This window comes from Xiphophorus maculatus, chromosome 5 (genome assembly GCF_002775205.1).
Source record: "Xiphophorus maculatus strain JP 163 A chromosome 5, X_maculatus-5.0-male, whole genome shotgun sequence".
Classification (NCBI taxonomy): Eukaryota; Metazoa; Chordata; class Actinopteri; order Cyprinodontiformes; family Poeciliidae; genus Xiphophorus; species Xiphophorus maculatus.
In genome coordinates this window covers 3,843,828-3,862,939 of record NC_036447.1, presented here as the reverse complement: position 1 = coordinate 3,862,939, position 19,112 = coordinate 3,843,828, and the positions used below count along the sequence as shown (strand labels likewise).

Here is a 19,112-nt window from a genome sequence, read left to right as displayed (position 1 = left end):
CACAAAACACATTAAATTAAAAGAACCAAAAAAAATTAAGGAAGTAAAATTATCACATAAAAAATTACACTTTCTAACTTTGCACTCGGAAATTCCGACTTGCGATTATGGAAATGAAACGCACCATGCGTTTAGTGTGACGTAATTCCTAGATCCAAATTCTGAAAGTAAGAAATGATTGATTGCTGTAAATTATATTATTAATTTTATTGTTTTGCAGTAGCAATGCGTCTTGCTATTGCTGAACAGAATTAATAACAACCTATAAACCAATTAAAGGCAATTCTTTGAATGAATTAACGAGTTTGTAACAAGTCGGTTTTAGACAAAAAATAAAAGCCCAATGTTAATTTTTATTTTATTTTTATGGGCTAATACGTAATAATAAACATTTACTTGTAAATACATGAGGTTACAGGCAGATGGCTAAATTAGGCTGAAATAATTTGTTGGTTACCAGATTTGTAATTTCGAAATAACATTGTGTTAGTCAGATTGACTTTGACATATTCTCCATATTTTTTTCAAAGGATTCTGTAATATATTTTCCATATTTTAAAAATAATTTTTAAAATATTCTGACCTCATGTATATAAACTTTTGAAATAGCAACTGACAAGCTTCCGTAGATATTCAAACATGAAATGGACGAGAGCGTTTGAGTGAAACGCATGTTTAAATATTTGTTTTGTTAAAATCCATACAATTTTTATGACGTATAACCATTAATAAGAAAAAAGGATTTATTCGAATTAATATTATAATGAAGCACATCTATACTGTAACAGGCATCAGTAAAACAGCTTCTTCGTCCAAAGGTCCTTACGATGACGCTGGTGTTCTGGCGACAAAAAGCAGAGAAGCACCCCTGATGCAAAAAGAACTAATTATCTATAAATAGACTAAGTATGTCCATATAAAGACAAAGTAAATCTAAAGCGTTCTTAGTTGCTATATAGAAATACCCTACTTATTTTTAAAACATCAAAACAGTATTAAAAAAACTATCTGTCTTTAAAAACAACAGTTACGTTTTACGGCAGGGGTGCGTTTTTCAGCACAACACCGGTTGTCGGCAGTTGGAATGACGGTAGTGGAAGGTTAATCAGCTGATTCTGAACGCTCAAATGAAACCTGAATAAAACTGTTTCATCTGTCAGGAGGTGTTTGACTCGGCCTGAGAGCTTTTACATTTAGTTTGGAATGTGTTGACATGCTGAATTCAGGTAAGTTCAAGTTGATACGCTTATGAATTGCGGGTGTATTGTGGTGGTATTTATGCTAAGTCAGAGTGGTACCTGACGGTTATCGGCCTGTTTCGTTGCTTTGTTGTTATTATGGTGTGATTACTTTATTTATCGGGTTGGAATATGGACTTCTGCAGGTTTTATAATAATCATTACCGCTTCGGGGTTACATTTTGTTAATAATCTGCTATAGCTCGTAACCGTTTATAGGCATTTGTTAAATTTAAAGAAGCAACTAGCATTAGCACGCTAGCTGCCAGTTTCTACAGAACAGAAACAACACATCAATTACTGCTTTCTCATTCAGTGTATTAAATGAAGCAGAAAATACTGTTCACTTATTTGGTATTTATCGTACCAAATAAATAATTTTCATTTCTGTAGTTAAAATATCGAAATAATTATTAAATGTTCACATTAGAATACTTAAAAGAGGAAATGAAAAAAAAATCTTACAAATGATAGCTACCTGCCTGCTAAAGGTATATTTTAAAGCTGTAACAGTAAAAACGTACTTGGTTAAAAGCTTACTTGAGTAATTGAACATAACATTTGATCATCAGATTTAATATTTGAAGTTATGAAACAAACCCAAATTACTGCTTAGCTTTGTGGTTTTTTTGTTCTTTAAAAAACATATCTATCAAGTGGATCATTGTAGCTGGGACAATAAAAAAAATGTACTAAAAAATTCTGTCATCAGACAGACAAAGAAATACTGGTATTTTAAAGACTACAACAAAAAGAAATGGAGTATCTCTAATTTTTACCAATCTACTCCACTTATCTCGATCTCTCAGAGATGAGGGATTTTCTAATATAAATCAAAGCGAAGCGATCTGTTCTGGAACCTGTTGCCCGGTTATATTTCCGATCTCACTAAGTTATAGACTTGTGACTTCATGGACAGGTGTTGTGTGTTTGATTTAAAGAAGGCTCTAGTTTGGTTGTTTGAGACTTGAACGATCTACTGATTCACAGGAACAATGTGCTGCTCACTGGTCTGCCTCCTTGGTTATTTCTGAGAATGTGTTCATTAAAAAAAGAAGTCTAATGACTAATTTATCAGGCCGCCAGATAAACTGGCAAAGTTCTGTGAGCTTTTATAATATTAGAAATGTGTAAAATGTGTTTCTTTCTTCCAATAGTTCTGTTATGAGGGAACAAAACTACTTTTGATGTCTACAAAAATAACAAAAGAATGACGGCTTACTCAGTATTTCCAAGTATTACCACTTTCTACCAACTAATCACTTTCTTCTGCCCTCTGCAGCTCAACATCATGGACAAGATTCTGGAGGGCCTGATCAGCTCCGATCACTCTGTCCCGGTGAAGAGGGCCATAGTGAAGAAGGTGGTTGAAGCAGCAGAGAACGACGTGACGCAGGAACAGTGTCGAGCCCTATTCACACTCACCACCCGCCTCATCTTGCTCGGTGACGATGCTTTCCAGAAGCAGATTGGCCTGCAAGTTCTGGAGGCCTATGCTCGCTACCACCGGCCCGAGTTTGAGCTCTTCTTCTGCAAAGACTTTGTGCTCTGTTTACTCCAGCAGGGCTACGGGCAGCTGGAACACAGAGATGCTGCAATAATCGATTACATCCACTGCTGCCTGCGGCTGCTCATCAGCTGCCCCTCCGTCCTGGAGACCTTCAGTGTCATCCAAGTGGAGGTTTTGAGGATGGTGTGCGAACGGCCTGAGCCAGCTCTCTGCGCCCGACTCAGCACTTTGCTGTCAGACTTTATGCAGTGCATCCCGAGGGAAAAGTCAGGTGTCTTGTTCTGCCAGCAGCTAGTGAGGACCATCAGCTGCTTTCAGTGCTTTGCCAGTGAAGAGCGGGAACTGAGAGAGTATGTAGGCCAGGTGACAAAGGTCAGCACTCTTCTACAGAACATCTGGAAGGCAGAGCCAGCCACACTGTTGCCTTCACTGCAAGAAGTCTTTGCTATTATCTCCTCCACAGGTATAGCTATATATTTAGTCTGCTGGAATTGTTAGACTGTTTTTGTTTGTTAAAATTGACAAAGGAACTGATATTTTAAATTAAATACACTGCAAAAATACAACATTTTACCAAGTATTTTTTTTTATCTAGCTTCTAGTGCAAATATATTGGTTCACATGAAAAAAGTCAAAACTAACTTAAAATAACTTTTCAGCAAGACATATAAGTTTGTTTTAAGTCAATAATTCTTTTGATATAGATAGATGGCAGATGTTTTTCACTTTTAGCAAGACATCTTTCATGTTTTCAGTGCGGGAAAAATCTGGAACTAGTACTTTTTGTATTTATATTCAAGAATTATTGAGATATTTTTGTCTTAATTCAAGTCTACTAAAATATTTGCACTAGAAGCTAGACAAAGATTCTTGGTAAGATTTTGTGTTTTTGCAGTGTATAACTTTAAATGCTCTAAAATCTTGAGTTAATACCAACTGAAACCGCAGACATATTCACAAATTGGTATTATTCATAAAATAAAACAGGAAATAACACGTCTGAGATTTTTGTAGACCACAAACACATGATGAATTGTGCTGCCACAGCTGTTTTTTGTACAGTTTGGCTTTTTATCTTGTCTGAAGATTTTAATTTGTTTTAAATGTTTCTATCTAGATGTTAAGAAGTATCTAAATGGAAACATCTCACAAGCTACAAGGAAAATATTAAAATATTTTATACAGAAAAGTGACTCGATGTTGTTGTTCTTTCAGACCCATCCTTTGACCCATCTATTGCCCTGGCTAGTCTGGTCCAGCACATCCCTGTCCAGATGATCAATGTGCTCATCAAGAGTCTCACCACAGACCAGAACGTCAGAGATGCAAGCATGACCAAAGCTCTCAGCCGGTAGCTTAATGTCTTTGTATTCTACACTTGTAAGCTATAGGATGAAAGCATGTTGTAATTTCAGTGTGTAATATGCAGTTTATGCTTGTTAACACTTGTTTGTTGTGTGTTTTAAAGAATGATCGACTGGTTGTCTTGGCCGCTGGCCCAACATGTGGATACCTGGGTCATCGCACTACTGAAAGGACTGGCTGCTGTTCAGAAGTTTACCATTCTTATAGATGTCACTCTGCTGAAAATTGAACTGGTTTGTAAAACTTCCTTGGTTTATGGTTCATTGTAGAGGAGGTTGGATTTAAATATTATGTTACAAATGTGTGAAATAGATTAATTAATTACAGTAGTTCATATTTATTGCTGGTTAATATCATTGATTTCATATTTTATACCTTTTATGACAAACGTGTTAAAGAAATTGACTTTGATTTGACCTAAATTTATTTTATAAATATTTGCTTTTTGTTTATTTTGACCTGCAGGTATTCAGCCGTCTGTGGTACCCTATTGTGCGGCAGGGGGCGCTATCCGTGCTTTCCCACATGCTGTTGAGCTTCCAGCACTCTCCTGAGGCCTTCCATTTGGTAAGAGGTCCTCTGTCTCCTCACAGCTCATTTCCTCCTCATGTGACCAGATTGTTTGTTCTCTCATTTTCCTTCTGTTCTTGCTTAAATTACTTCGAGGCCACACAGACCCTCCTCAGTAATGATCTGCAAAGCATTTTAAATGCCAAGCAGTGGCCCGTGAACCAATTTAATTAAAACCTAAAAAACGTGAAATGATCAGCTGAACTGTCTGTGGAGGTCCTGATGTTCATCTCTTTCCTGGCTGACCATGCTGCTCGTTTGATGGGAAAATTTTAGCTTTATCGTCCATAATTTATTGTTTTTATTTCCTAATTTCCTGTTTTTTCCCTTTCAGGTTGTTCCACACGTGCGCTCTCTAGTTCAGACTCTAAACACAGACGGTCTCCCCACCAGTCAAACTTTCCTGCTCCAATTCACTGAGCTTATACACTGCATGATGTACCAGTACTCTGGCTTCCCTGACCTCTACGACCACATATTGGAAGCCATAAAGGTGAAGAACTGATGTTTATGTTGGTATTTTCTGAGTTAATTCAAATCAAAAAAGACTGCTCTGTAAATAAGGCCAGCCTTCAGACACATCTGCATTAATTATTCCGTATTCTCTTTCCAGGATTTCCCAAAACCTTCAGAAGAAAAGATCAAGTTGGTGTTGAATCAAAGTGCCTGGACATCCCAGTCCAATTCGTTTGCTTCTGGTTTATTGAGGCCGGCTGGGAAGTCTGAGACAGGAAGGACAGGTCTGATCAACCTGGGGAACACCTGCTACATGAACAGCATCATCCAGACCCTTTTTATGGCAACAGAGTGAGGCACTCAGTCATACCAACACACATGTCAAAGCTGAGAATGTGAAGAATTGAACCTGAGTTTTTGCTCTCAGTTTCAGGAGGCACGTTTTGTCTTTACATCTAAATGGCTCCAACACAGTAATGAAGAGACTCCAGCTCCTTTTTGCTTTCCTGGCACACACACAGGTCTGTTATGTCTTGACTAATGAAATATGTGTGAAGTTAGTGGATGTCAACATGAGTTGTGGATGTGTGCTTTGGCCTACAGAGGGCAGCGTACGCTCCCAGGAACTTCTTGGAAGTGTCTCGTCCTCCCTGGTTCAACGTGGGCTCACAGCAGGACTGTTCAGAGTATCTCAGATTCCTTCTAGAAAGGTACAGTGAGTCTGCAGCGCTCCTCCTTATGCTCAGCTGTTCCTGTAGTTTTATTTTTGCTTAAAGCCAATTAAAATAGCAACGATGCGACGCTAATTGTGGAAACATGCATTGTTTTCATACACCTTGAACTTGTCCTGCATTACAACCACAAACTTCCCCTTGTTTATGTGATTTCATTCAATTCAAAAATGCTTTATTTTTCCAAAAGGGAAAGTAAATTTTGTAACTCATATAATCCAAATATCTTAAAAGATTTATTGATGATGGCGATGCTGCAGGCAGGAAGAATCTCCAGTAGCACATATTCTTGATAGTACCATTTTGTAGCACAATGGGACCTTTTGATCGGTTACTCAGTACTTGAGTTTTACAAAATACTTTTTTTACTCTTACTTGAGTAAAAATATGTTGAAATACAGCTACTCATTTGTCTATAATCTTTGGCTACTCTACCCACCTCTGCTAATGCCAAGTGTACTTGTATTTTTAAGGTTGCACGAAGAGGAGAAAACGCTTCACGTTCTGCAATCAGCCAAGCCAACAGTAGCCTCCCTGGTTGATCCCATTAGCAGAGACCCAATAAGCCCAACAACTTCTGAAGACTGCAAGGATTGCCATTTGGTTGAAGCAGAGAACCGATGTGCAAATGATGGAAGGACTTTGATAGAGCGGATGTTTGGTGGAAAGCTGATCACAGGCATTCGGTGCATGCAGTGTAACAGCATCTCCGAGAAAGAAGAGCCTTTTACAGACTTGTCTTTGGCCTTTTGTCCGTCTTCTTCCTCTCAGGGCAGTCCCAAATCAGAGAGACCTACAGAGGAAGGCAAGGTGCTCTGTCAGGGATCTGTCAATGGTGGCAGCGAAGCTCCTGAATCAAGCAATCTAGCTACTAATGTTCAGTATGAGCCAGTGACGAACGAACCCCCTCTGTCTGTGCCTGACCTGGTGAACTATTTTCTGGCTCCTGAAATCCTGGACGAAGACAACGCGTACTTTTGCGAGAAGTGTGTTTCCCTCCAACGAGCTGAGAGGACCATGAAGGTGGTTTCCGCGCCTGAATACCTCATCCTCACGTTGCTCCGATTCTCTTACGATGCCAAAAGCCACATCCGCAAGAAGATCCTAGATAACGTCATCATCCCGCCAGCTCTGAGACTTCCTGTCCATGCCTCTGCGACGCCAGTGCAGTGGTCCTCCGCCTCTTCGTCTCCTTTGCAAGTTGATTCTCCGGAAAGCAGCGAGAACCTGGCTAAGAAACTTAAACCATCACAAGGAGAAGAGGAGGAAGAGAGGAAGTTAAGGTTAGATGAAGCTGAGAAGATGACAAGAGGAAGAGAGACTTCAGTCCAATCAGTGCCCTATATGCTCAGCTCTGTTGTGGTGCATTCTGGGGTTTCCTCGGAGAGTGGCCACTACTACTCCTACGGACGAAACATCAACGGAGCGGATGGGACGCAGCATCCAGCGGGTTTCTCTTCTGTCAAACAGGATTTAGCGAGTGACCAGGCCGCTTGTAGCCTCTGCAAATCAGAACAAGGCGACTCATTACCCAACGTGGGCCTGGAGGCGAGGGACTGGCTCCTGTTCAATGACAGCAGAGTGACATACACTTCCCTACAGTCAGTACAAAACATCACCAATCGCTTCCCCAAAGACACAGCCTATGTGCTCATGTACAGGAAACAGGAGCTGCCAGCGTTGAATGGAAATGAGGGACAAATGGCAAATGGAATGAGACTGAGTGCCGAGCCTCCCCTGCAGAAAGAGCTGCTGGATGCTATCATCAAAGACAATAAGCTGTATTTGCAGGTAATTCTCACAGATTTGCATTACTGTGCAGTGCATTTGCAAAGTTGCAACTAGGGCTGTTAGGATTCATCAAATGATTGAAATTTTGAAATTCCTCAGGGGAAATTATCTACCTCAAGGTTTTGTCAAAGCTGCAGTATGTAACTTTTATAAAATAAGTTTTGTACATATTTGTAAGTATGGAATGAGACAGATAATCTGTGGAAAAAAATTAAAACCTGGTTCTGGACCCTCCTCCAGAGCCAGGAGGGTCTTATCATTGTTAATCAGACCCATTTGTGCACCATTGCTGTCTGCTACGATACAGCTTCTCCCTGTCATGAATGCTAAGACCTAGTTATCATGACCAACGATGACGGCGGATAAATGGTTTTTCTGTAACTGTAAGTTGTTTCTCCTCCATCAGCACATTTAGCAACATGTTCATGAGGTTGATTGACAGCACTGGCTCTGAGAGGTTGTTTTTCTTCAAATGGCAGTAGCAGCACAGGGAGGAAGTGGAGGAGCTTGACCTTTTCAGATTATTTATGTCATTTAATGATGCCACTACATGGTGATAGTTTTTACAGATATATAAAACATATATAAAAACATTTATAAAAGTTATGTACTGCAGCTATAAATTATGTTTTGTTATTCCGCGTACTGCATTCCAATATTTGTGTTGCGCATCACTCTCACTTCTGGCAATAAGTTGTTGACGAATCCTAAGTGCTAATAGCAGCTATGGAAGGAGAAGGCGAGGGTCAGAAAGAAGCGCCGCTGAGGGAGACACAAAATGTCGGATCACTTTAAACTAAATGGAAACGAACACACAGCTCAGTACGTTTACTGCAAAATGGAATTGGTGTTTCACAAAGCAGAGCCTCAATGCTCCACCCTCCAATATCTCAGCAGGAAACATCCATTACATGCATTGAGCTCACTTGTGCCTGCTGACTGTTGACATTTATGTTCCCTAAGAATAAAACAAACTTATCTTAACTTATCTGTGATTGTTAGTAGAATCGGGCATGTGATACATGTGCAAGGAAATGCATGTAGCTACTTGCTGATCAAAAGTGATCTAGAGAGAAACTTGTTTTGTAAAAGTTTTTTTATACTTCAAACTTGAGACTAAAAGTGAAGTGTAAAATACAAGGCATTTGTTACTAATTCCTTGGTTTAAGTTAGTTTTTTAATTTTTAAAGATTAATTTGAAATGTTTTATTTCTCATCTGTTTTTGCACTTTATAAAACAGTTTTTTCATACATAAAACTTGAGACTAAAAATGACTTGAAACATTTGGCATTTTCCATAGTAAGTTTTCTTATTAAAAGAAACTGTTTTTTACTAGCAGTTCTCTTTCATATATTTCTTTTACTAGCTTTTACAGAACAGGACAATTTTTTATTCAATAGCTCGATTAATCGTCACAATACTATCAATAATCATTTGCAACAGCCCCAGTTGCAAACACACATTTTGACCTATTTTATAGGAATTTTGTAGAGTTGGGCAACATGACTGAAAAACCTATCACCACATAATTGAAGATACCAATAATTGTCAATTAGTTTTGTTGTTTTAAGTATCTGAAATGCTGCCAAACCTGTGACGTGACCTTTCCTGTTTTATCCACAGTTTCCTTTCGAGCTGTTGGACTCATTTTCTCCCTTCACTGCACGCCATTGTTTTTTTTTTTAAGCGGTTATGAGGCACAGTGGCGATACCTGAAACTGCTCCTATGCAAGTTACTCAACAAGTTATTGCTAGGTAACAACAGAGTGAGTGAGTCAGTTGATGTCAACAACCCCTGAAAGGTTAGCATGGCTAGCAGCTAAAGCCTTTATTACAATTACATCTCCCAGAATGCTGTGCAGTTCTGGATCAGAGTTTAGTGAAATTACTGAACATTCTATCTGACATATTTCTATTGGTACTGATCACATGTATATCGCGATATATAATGGTGTTGATTTATTGCCCAACCCTGGGATTTTGTTTTGTTGATCAAATCAAAGCATAAAGGATACGGGAAGTTTTGCACGTTTTCCAGAATTTGCGTGTATTTTATATTTGGTGCTTCCAAATAAACACACCTCCTTTGCTGCCACTACATATTTAATTTTTTTTATGTTTGCCTCCATCATCTTTGCACATGTACACACTTACGCTTTTGTTCATGCTCTTTCTTAAGTGGCAGCACATGCTTAGCCAGAATAAATAGGGAAGATTGAGGGGGAATCTGTGAAAATGTGGTTTGAATTGGAATCCATCCCACACTCATCAGACTTGTATATGTAAAGAGAAACTGAAAACGGGTCATTTATCTTCCACTTCATAACTTTGCACTGCTTTATGATGCAAAGTGAGAAAATGTGGGAGAAAAAAAGCTTGCGGAGTTTGATTACATTTGCAAGAAAGTGTAAGTGTGAAGTGAGCTGTAATTATGCTTACCACTGATTTAGAAGTTTGTGGGCATGTATTTGGAACAACTGCTTACTTTTCATTTTCAACACACAATCGATTTAAAACATCATTTCCGCTTCTCTTCGCAAGTAAGATTTTATCATTAAAGTGGAGGATTAATCCAGGTGGAACGTAGCAAACAGCAACTGAGCCACAGACTAGATTGATTTATGTATTCTGGTACTCGAGTGAAATTCAGACTCTTCTACTCAAAGATGTGAGGTGTAATTTCACAACTCACTGAGCTGTGGTGTGTTAAACTGAAACTCTACTGCGTTTGTGTAAATAACTTCGATGCTCCTCTAGAGGGAGCTATCACAACGCGATGTCCTTTGGAAGGCTTTCACTGTTTCTTAAAGAGTTTATTTGTCTGTATTTCCAGGGTGCGTTTTAAACTTAATTAAGCTTGGTAAAATATTTGTCTGTCTCCTTGGCGATCAACAGGAGCAGGAACTCAGCGCTCGGACCCAGGCTCTTCAGGCGTCTTCGTCTTCCTGCTCATTCAGGCCAAACGGTTCAGATGACAACAACCCACCAGGGAGCTGTGGCCCATCTGGAGGAGGAGGAGGAGGAGGAGGAGGAGGATTCAACACCATTAGCAGACTGGTCTTCTAAAATGAAATAAAATTCAGAGGGAGACCCACATGAACTGGGGTTGACTGTACAGAAAAGAAGAGCTCTGCTATAATTTAAATGTTTTCACACACTGAATATCAGGAAACTGGCTCTGATTATTGGTTTTCTTACACCCAAAGAGATGGATACATTTTTTTTTCATTTTTTAATCATCTAATGATTTATATTTCTTACTTTTAAATCCAGGAGAATACATTTTTAAATGCAGCTGAAACCAGCTCTTTACATATACAGTAGTATAAAAAGACAACTTTTTTTTTTTTCATTAAATTATATAGATTTTTTACTAGGTCAGTCAGGATTACAAATTTTTCCTAATTGCTAAATTGCAGAATAATGAATAAAATATATTTTACTTTATTCAAAGATGTATACCTATTACCAGTAATTGGTAAAAGTGCTTTTTTTAACCATATGATTGGTTCCAACATTCTTGATTTCCTTCCACAAACTTCTCACCATAGTTTGCTGGAATTTTTGCCCATTTCTCCTGTCAGAACTTGTCTGAATCGGTTTGGTAAATTTTGTTCTCACACCCACATTTCCAATTCCATCTGCATATTTTCTTTGTAACTTGGAGATGAATTGGAGATGCAGTCTCCAATTCATTGATTTATTGTCCTTTAGTCACTGTGAAACTAATTAAGCATTTGGAAAACCTGTTTGCATCCAGAGTTTTAACTTGGTGTCTATTTTGTAAATTGCACCAGTCCCACCAAACATGATGCTGCCACGTCTACACTCCTTTTACTGACCTTTTTTCCCCTTCAAATCTAGTGATGATTATTATGGCTAACAGTTTCATCTTAATTTGATCAAAAAAGCGTTTTTTCCAGATTTAAAGTCCTTTCCCCTGAGTGCATGTGTAGGCTTTAATCTGGCTTTTTACGTTATTTTTAGGGTATTGACTTCTTTCTCTCTGAATGGCTATTCAGTCCCATGTCTGTACAGGACTCATTTCACCAATTGTAAATTTAAATGTTGAGCTTTCACAAACTTTAAAGGCAAAACAATTTTAGTAGCTGTAAATGTATTACTTTAAAGAAAGCATTAAAAGTGTTATTTAAAAAAAATCCTTAATTTTGATAATTTTAGTGGAAATAATATAAACATATCAAAAATAAAAGAGGAACGGTTTAGTCTGATTTGATGTCGGTGAGAAAAAAAGTTGTCTTTTTATACGGTCCATGTATATCCTCCATGAATAATAGACAATATAGCTCAAGTACCTGTATAGTTCAAATTTAAAAGGTTTCCTTGTTTTTAAATGCACATTTTTACTTTGAAATATGTAAATGTTTTGAAATGCCTGATTGGGGGATCAGTGTTTCTAATATTTCCTGTGTTATAAAACTACAACTAAAATAACTGATCTGTAATAAAGTGTTTTTTATTATCCTCTACTTCTAAACACAGCTTTGGGACTTTGCTTACTTCTATGATGCATCACAAGCTGCAAACCTTTTCTCAGAATGGAAAGTTTTTCAGAAAATTAGGATTTCTTCAGCGTGTGCCATTTGTTGTTTTAAAGGTTTCATGCAATAAAAATGTATATATACGAATGAGTCATGCATTTTTGTATAATTTTAGATTATCTACCTGAAAATAATTTGAAACAATATAATTAAACCAGGCATCCCTCTGCTCCCAGCAAACAGAACGGATATATGATTCCTGCAGGGTATTCTGAGACCTCCAGCTGATGCTTCTTTGCACAGTGGGAAGATTACACTCGTTGTCTTATAGATAAGCAGGTCAAGACCCAGGTTCAGATTCTGTTCAGGTCACCTAACATGTTTTTTTTGGCATGAAATGCTTTATTTTTTGTTGTTTTTTATTCCATCTCAACCAAACCCAAGCTGTCTTAGCAGCAGAAAACCCTTCCCTCAGCATGATGCTTCCCTCTACATGCTTTACAACACAGATGGCCAACAACATAAAACTTGGTGTCTGACTTCCTCCACAAACATTGCAGGAAAAGGTGATTACTCAGCTCAATATTTTTTTAAAATTTTATTTTCATTTACTTATTTAATCTCTCTTTTGCCAGTAAAATCCCATTGAGATTTTACAAGAGAGTCCTGGTCAAGAGTGGCAACATTCACAACAAAAAAGTTTAAATTAACACTGTCATAAATAAATTAATTAAAACATTTGCAGACAAATTATTTCTTCTCAAAACCAGTAAGAACAACCATAAAAACATCTGTAACCATAAAAAAACAACTTCTCATGGCAATTTTGTTTTAGCTAAGTTAATTATTTTTTGTTTGTTTTTCTGTCTTTGGCCCTTTTTTTCTTCAACTCATGTCAAAACGTAATATCTCCCAAACCTTTCCAGTATGCATGAGTAGAATTACCTTTAAACTATTACTCATTTTTTCCTGTTGCGTCTTCAGCTTTATAGTCTCCTCTTGCTGATCTAAAGAAAATTTTCTAAACTTGATTTACTTTGGCTTTTATTTTAGGATGAGTCAAAAGCATGGATTAGAAATGGTTCTAATCAGCCACCGTACGTGTTAACAAGCTGCTCAGAGAAGAAAAACAGAACTGTGATTTGTGTGATTTGTCAAAACAAGCCTCTGGATTCTCTGCTCTTTTTTTTGTTTCTTTTTTTTTTTTGCTTTGGCTGCAAAAACTATTTTGCACAAATGGAAGTGGGTAAAGACAAAGCGGGGACTGAAAAAGGGAACTGGGAAATCACAAGAACATAGCCCCCTTGCAGTGTAGAAACAGCTTCTACACAAGGCTTTGTTCCCAGAACAAATACAGAAACAAATATTTGCGTCTCAGCTGAACTTCTACTTCTTTATTTTAATATTCAGTTTGTGTTTGCAGCCAGTTTTCTTAACATGTTCAGTGTTTTGTGTCACTTTTGTCTTTATTAAACTTGACTTATTTGAATCTCTGCAGACAGTAGTGCTGTTAAGGCCGTCTGGTTTTTCTTTGTGATCATTTTGTATGACCGGTTTTCTGCTATATAAATCTTTTACATCATTTTTTTATAGACACGTTTGATGTTAAAAAGTTGTATTTATTTTTTTATATTTTATATCAATTTGTTGTTGATGCTACAAAAATACAGCCACGTTGTTGTGTCAAATACATTTATTTGACCAGAATGTCTGATGTGTCAAAAAGTGCTTATTATTCAGGCTTACCACAATATTATATTATGACAATATTTAAAGAAGTGCTGTGTCCTTTCAGTGGATGTTCTTGTAACAATAGCATTCCAGTAACATTCCTTGGATACCAGTCAGAGGGGACGGGACCAGACTTTTGGCAGTGGACTGGATCATTTATAAATAAGTCAAGTCATTTTGTTCACTCGGTTGAAACGGAATAATATTTGGTTACATTTTTAGTCTGTACCCTTTGCATTTCCTAAGTAGCTATTTAAATAGATCCGATAAGTCAATTTGTTTATTTGAAATTGCATGTCAGCCACTTTACAAGTGCATTGTGAAAACTGTTGTGCTCAAAACGGTTCACTTCAACAGAGATGTTGCAAAAGTAAAACAATCATTGCATTGTTCTCGCTGGGTCACCGTGCGCTTTTCTCTCCGCATTGTGGATATTGTAGTTTAGACGTGCAAGGTTCTGCTGGTACACCTGAGGCTGTGCCAGAGAGGTTGGGCCATTCTTTGTTTCTTTTTAAACTATCCGGATCCCGTTTTGTGTTTTCGCACAAAGCTGACTTGTCTCTGTTACCTCGTGCCCTAATTACCAAAAAGAAGTTTTCCCATGATATAGACTCAAGCGGCGGTGGCAGAATACAGGCAGTCACTGAACTACATGTCCCATAGTTTTTAAAGTCTTCAGTTTTCCTTGCACGCTGCCGCCTCTCCAGTTCGTCCTCTGAAGAAATCTCAAAGCGAGGTCAAGTTAAAGTGCTTGACTTTAATGCAACTTCCGATTGGGATTTCCAAAATAATAATAACAGATGTTAAGAAGTCATGTACAAAATAAAAAAAGAGTCTCTACTGTTAAATACCTCTTAGGAAGTCATTCAGTTTTCTTTTTTAATGCTAAAACATAATTTCATCAGTGCAGTATATTGAAATGCAGACCAGGAGAAAAAAGACCAGCTCTAAAATTGGATCTATTATAAAACTTCTCTAATGTTTGTAGCATGCAATAATTTTAATATCCTGTTTATGTTGATTATGAATCCGGAAAAGCGGGTTATAATATATATATATATATATATATATATATATATATATATATATATATATATATATATATATATATATATATATATATATATATATACATTTTAATATATCTACCTATTACTATTGTTATGGTTATTTTTGCTTTAGCCTTGTTTATGTATTGAATAGTTTCTTTCTTTTGTTGTATTACTTGCTGCTTAGATGATTCATATTAGCCAACACAGTTTGACAAAGAAGGGAAATATTAATCGAACCCTTTGACGATGTGCTTTTATCTTGAAAGCACGACATTCAAACTTCCGGGCTCTCTTGCTTTAGTGTCAGCTAGCTTAACACAGTCATGTTCTAGTGGAGACTTGAGTTTAGGGAAAAGACACACTTTAGCCCGACTGTCAATCACAATTAAGGAACCATGGGAGTAAACTGCTAGCGAAGCTCGGTGTAAGCTCTGTGTTTACGTCCAAAGGTCGCTTTAAATCGAGCATTATGCAGCGGTACGCTGTGGGACGTTTGCAGCCGACCTCGCCAACTGGGATTTCTCGCTCCACTGTGGAATGGAATTAGCATGGAACGTTATAGTTAAGAAAACAAACAAACAGAAAAACTTCACTAGACTCCTTGTTGTTTTGTCGCCTCAGCGTTTCAAAGTACGCGGATTAGCGTTTATCTTCGTCTAAAAAGCGACACGGAGGAGGACTGCGCCCGCTCCGAGCGTGGGAAACAGTGCGTGGATTTGACTACAACTAGTGGGAATCTGTTGTGTTCATTTCTGAGAAACTACCCTGCTCTCTGTCGGTGAGTCGACTTTTTGGAAAGACGGATTGACCGCGTCTGTGTGACTCCCACAGACAAGAAAAGTGCTTCGTTTTTAACTTTTTTTTCTTTCCTCTCCTGTTTTCATCACACCACTGTGCTTCTTCTTTTTTCTTCTGTTTACTCCAGGCGGACGGAGACACTCCCCAGATCAGGCGAAGCCAAACGGCCACCGACCGCTGGGAGTCCGGCGCGCAGGGAGAAGAGATGAGTGGGGGAGAGGTGGTGTGTTCAGGCTGGCTGCGAAAGTCTCCTCCTGAAAAAAAGTTGAGACGTTACGTAAGTGCACTTTATATCCTATTGGTGACGTTGCGATAAATCAACCTGTGGGACCGCATCTCGCCTGCTTTTCTCTGGAGACCATGGAGCGAAATGACAGACATGTTTGCAGGCCTCTTGTTGTGCACATTCAACAGCCTGATTTCGATTTTTTTTAAAAGATTGTTTTTGTTCCTTCTTGCGTAAACTGTGTTTGCCTCCCATTCCCAACATCCATGAGTTTACAAAGAATTCAAACTGTGGGGAAACAGCAATATTTTGAAATACACAGTATTGTCAAAGCCAATGAAGCTGCCTAAGAAACCTGCAAATAAATCTATTTTTGATTACATAATCTTGCACATCAATGTAGAATTCATTCAATAATTACTTCTTTCAGAGTGGAAAACTTTCCCACATCAAAAAGAAATAAAAACATACTCCTTAACATCATAAACATGGCATGGCTCCTCTGCAACATGGGAAAGATAAAATAACATTTTGTTAACTAAGGCAGGTGTTTGTTGATCTTGGTGACTCAGGAAATTGACACAATAAAACATCAATTCACCTGAACATTCCGGTATTTACAATCCGAGAAATAACTGAAAAGTTTAAAACAGCAAGAATTTCAAACAAGGCTGGATGAGGTTCCAAGTTTTTGCCTCCATATTTGGGTATATTAAAAAAAATACTATGATGAAAAAGCTGAATATGTTTTGTAAGGTTGCAGAGGTACATCAACTTAGATTTCCTTAATTTAGGAAAATCAACCACGGTCTGATACTTTTCCACAAATCTTATCCGCAGAGGTCTGGAAATCAACTATTGTCCGCGTTTACTTTGCTGTGAAAGTGGGCTGACTAACACACAGACAACTTAGAAACTTTCTTGCTGTATTTAGTCATTTTCCAGGCAAAAAAATTATGTGTCAGCCAAAATCATCATAAGCGGGTCAAACTTTTTATAGATTGGTGATCGGCCGGAAAACTGCAATCGGTGCTCCCCTAGCTTCTGGTCGCTCATTATGGTTATTGATACTCATGTATAGATTCATTACACATAGTTAGTTTTTTCTTAAAAGCCTTCATTTCTTATGTGTTAATTTTACATATGATAAATAAATTAAAAAAAAAAGATTTTTTTTTTTTTTAAACAGAAATGTGAAGTATCCTCATTTCTGTTGGCTGATTGTGTGGTTGTGGGTCCTTTTGCATGACTTTCTGCATCAAGGCGGAGTGGCATGGAGGGGATCAGCCTGTGGTTCTGTTGAGATTTAATGGAAATTTAATTTAATGGAAGTCCTAATTGGTTGGATATAGCGGCCTCCAGGCAACATGGATAATGACCCTCTCCACTCTTTCTTGAAATACTGGAACCTTTATTTCCAAATGAAATACAAACTTAATTTTAATCTAAAAAGAGGATTTTTGGATCCTCCAGTTCTTTTGCTCTTTAGCTCAGGTTGATTGAATTTTGCTGGACAATCCTCTCCAGGCTGAATTTATTCCTGTTTTTAGTGCAACCTTTCATACCACAGTTTTTCCTTCCACTTAATCTTCCTTAAATATGCTTGGATAAAGCAATTTGTTAAAAACCAGCTTTTCTTTTTTGTTTGTTGGCCTTCTGTGACTTCCCCTCCTTGTGGAGGGAGTCGTCGACTGCCATACTGACATTTGTCAAGTCAGCAGTCTTCCCCATGATTGTGTAGCCATTATATAGCCTCTGTGTAACATTTTAAATGTACAAATGAAAGTTTCAAAACTTGAGGTATTTAATTTGGAGTTATCTGTAAGCTCAATCATTAAAATTATGATAAGCAAAGGCTTGAAATATTACTTACAGATTTATTCTGTTTTAGTTTTTGTCACGCTGAAACAATATACTGCAACCCTATGTAAAATAAAAAGAGAAAAGAAGTTGCCCCTTAAATCTACAGACAGTTTGTGGCAACAACTGCCATTAAGTGTTTGAGATCAGCTTTACCTTTGCCAACTTTAACTAAGCCACCCCATTACTTTAATCTGTTGGAGTCATCCATGTATAAATTTGTTTTCTGAAATCCTGTCTTAGTTTTACCCAAGATGTAATGCAGTGCACGCCTTCCAAATAGTTCAACTCAGAATATTTTCATTGAAATGTTGAGAATCAGTCATCAAGATGTTTTATTGGAAATGCGAGATCAGCCTTTGTTTCTTTTGGGTCACCAGTTGTTTTATTGCATCAGGAATAGTGACCTTTGGGGCAAGTGAACTAGATGTTGTTCTGGGCTTATTTGTGACCTCCTGGATGTGTTTGTTCTCTTAAAGAAATTTTGTTGGCAGGCCACTCTGGGAATGTTCGCCGCTCTCACATGTTTTCTCTGTTATGTAGTTGGCTGTGCTTCTCTCTGTAGTTTGCTGGGATCAAAAACTCGTAGAAATAGTTTTTGATCTGGACAATGATTCATCTCTAAGATTTTTTAGCTCATTTGAGATTTTTATGTTCTTATCTTCTTATGTTCTTTTATGTTTATGTTCAGATTGTGTCTAGGGTATTGTAGCAAAATTGTAACTAATTCAGGATTTAACAAGGGAGGAAAGTTATACTTTTTTACCTGCTTCAATGTTGGTTGGGATGGTAATGTTGATTGGGAGTTTGGCACTAATACAGCAGTCTTCCTGGCTCACATTGGTTTTTATATGAAAATGCAGCTGATGTATCCCTTTTGTTTGGTGTAAAATCAGCAATCTTGACTGGATTTTATGTATTTTTACATTTTTAAAATGTGCTTATTGTATAATTTTATTCAAATTGGGTTATTTCTTAATAAGATAACTTCAGCTAATGTGGAGGTTTAAGCTGCCATGACATTGAGTATTATTTGGTCCAAAAAAGAGGGCAAATGCTTTATAAAGTAAACAAAAGTAAAGATATTTGGGCAATTGTTTAAATTTGTAATGGTAACGTGATGGACATCGAAATTAGAACTACACCAGCCAATCAGCACGGCAGTCAGATTTCAACTGACCATCTCTGATTATTTATTTTAGTAAAATATGTGTTTATAAGGCTCTTGACTGCATGGATCAGATTTATTTCCATTTTTTTGGGTAGATTTGATGTATTAAC

General features: G+C 37.5%; 2 protein-coding genes across 8 annotated transcripts in view; both read left to right on the top strand.

Moving 5' to 3' along the window:
* Positions 1–916: 916 nt before the first annotated feature.
* On the top strand, positions 917–12,311 carry usp38 (ubiquitin specific peptidase 38). The gene is made up of 11 exons (XM_005797587.2): positions 917–1,226; positions 2,521–3,211; positions 3,964–4,099; positions 4,217–4,346; positions 4,579–4,680; positions 5,018–5,176; positions 5,297–5,490; positions 5,567–5,660; positions 5,743–5,849; positions 6,344–7,661; positions 10,558–12,311. The coding sequence occupies exons 2-11, from the start codon at positions 2,530–2,532 to the stop codon at positions 10,726–10,728; spliced, it is 3,093 nt and encodes a 1,030-aa protein (XP_005797644.1). The 5' UTR covers positions 917–1,226; positions 2,521–2,529; the 3' UTR covers positions 10,729–12,311.
* Positions 12,312–15,248: 2,937 nt separating this feature from the next.
* The window catches only part of gab1 (GRB2 associated binding protein 1), a 64,066-nt gene continuing 60,202 nt past the window's right edge, over positions 15,249–19,112 (top strand). For all 7 annotated transcript variants that reach the window (XM_023333395.1, XM_023333398.1, XM_023333394.1 and 4 more), the window contains exons 1-2: positions 15,249–15,725; positions 15,873–16,022. In XM_023333395.1, coding sequence (XP_023189163.1) covers positions 15,951–16,022 — 72 coding nt within the window. In that variant the 5' untranslated portion in view covers positions 15,249–15,725; positions 15,873–15,950. The remainder of the gene's footprint in view (positions 15,726–15,872; positions 16,023–19,112) is intronic.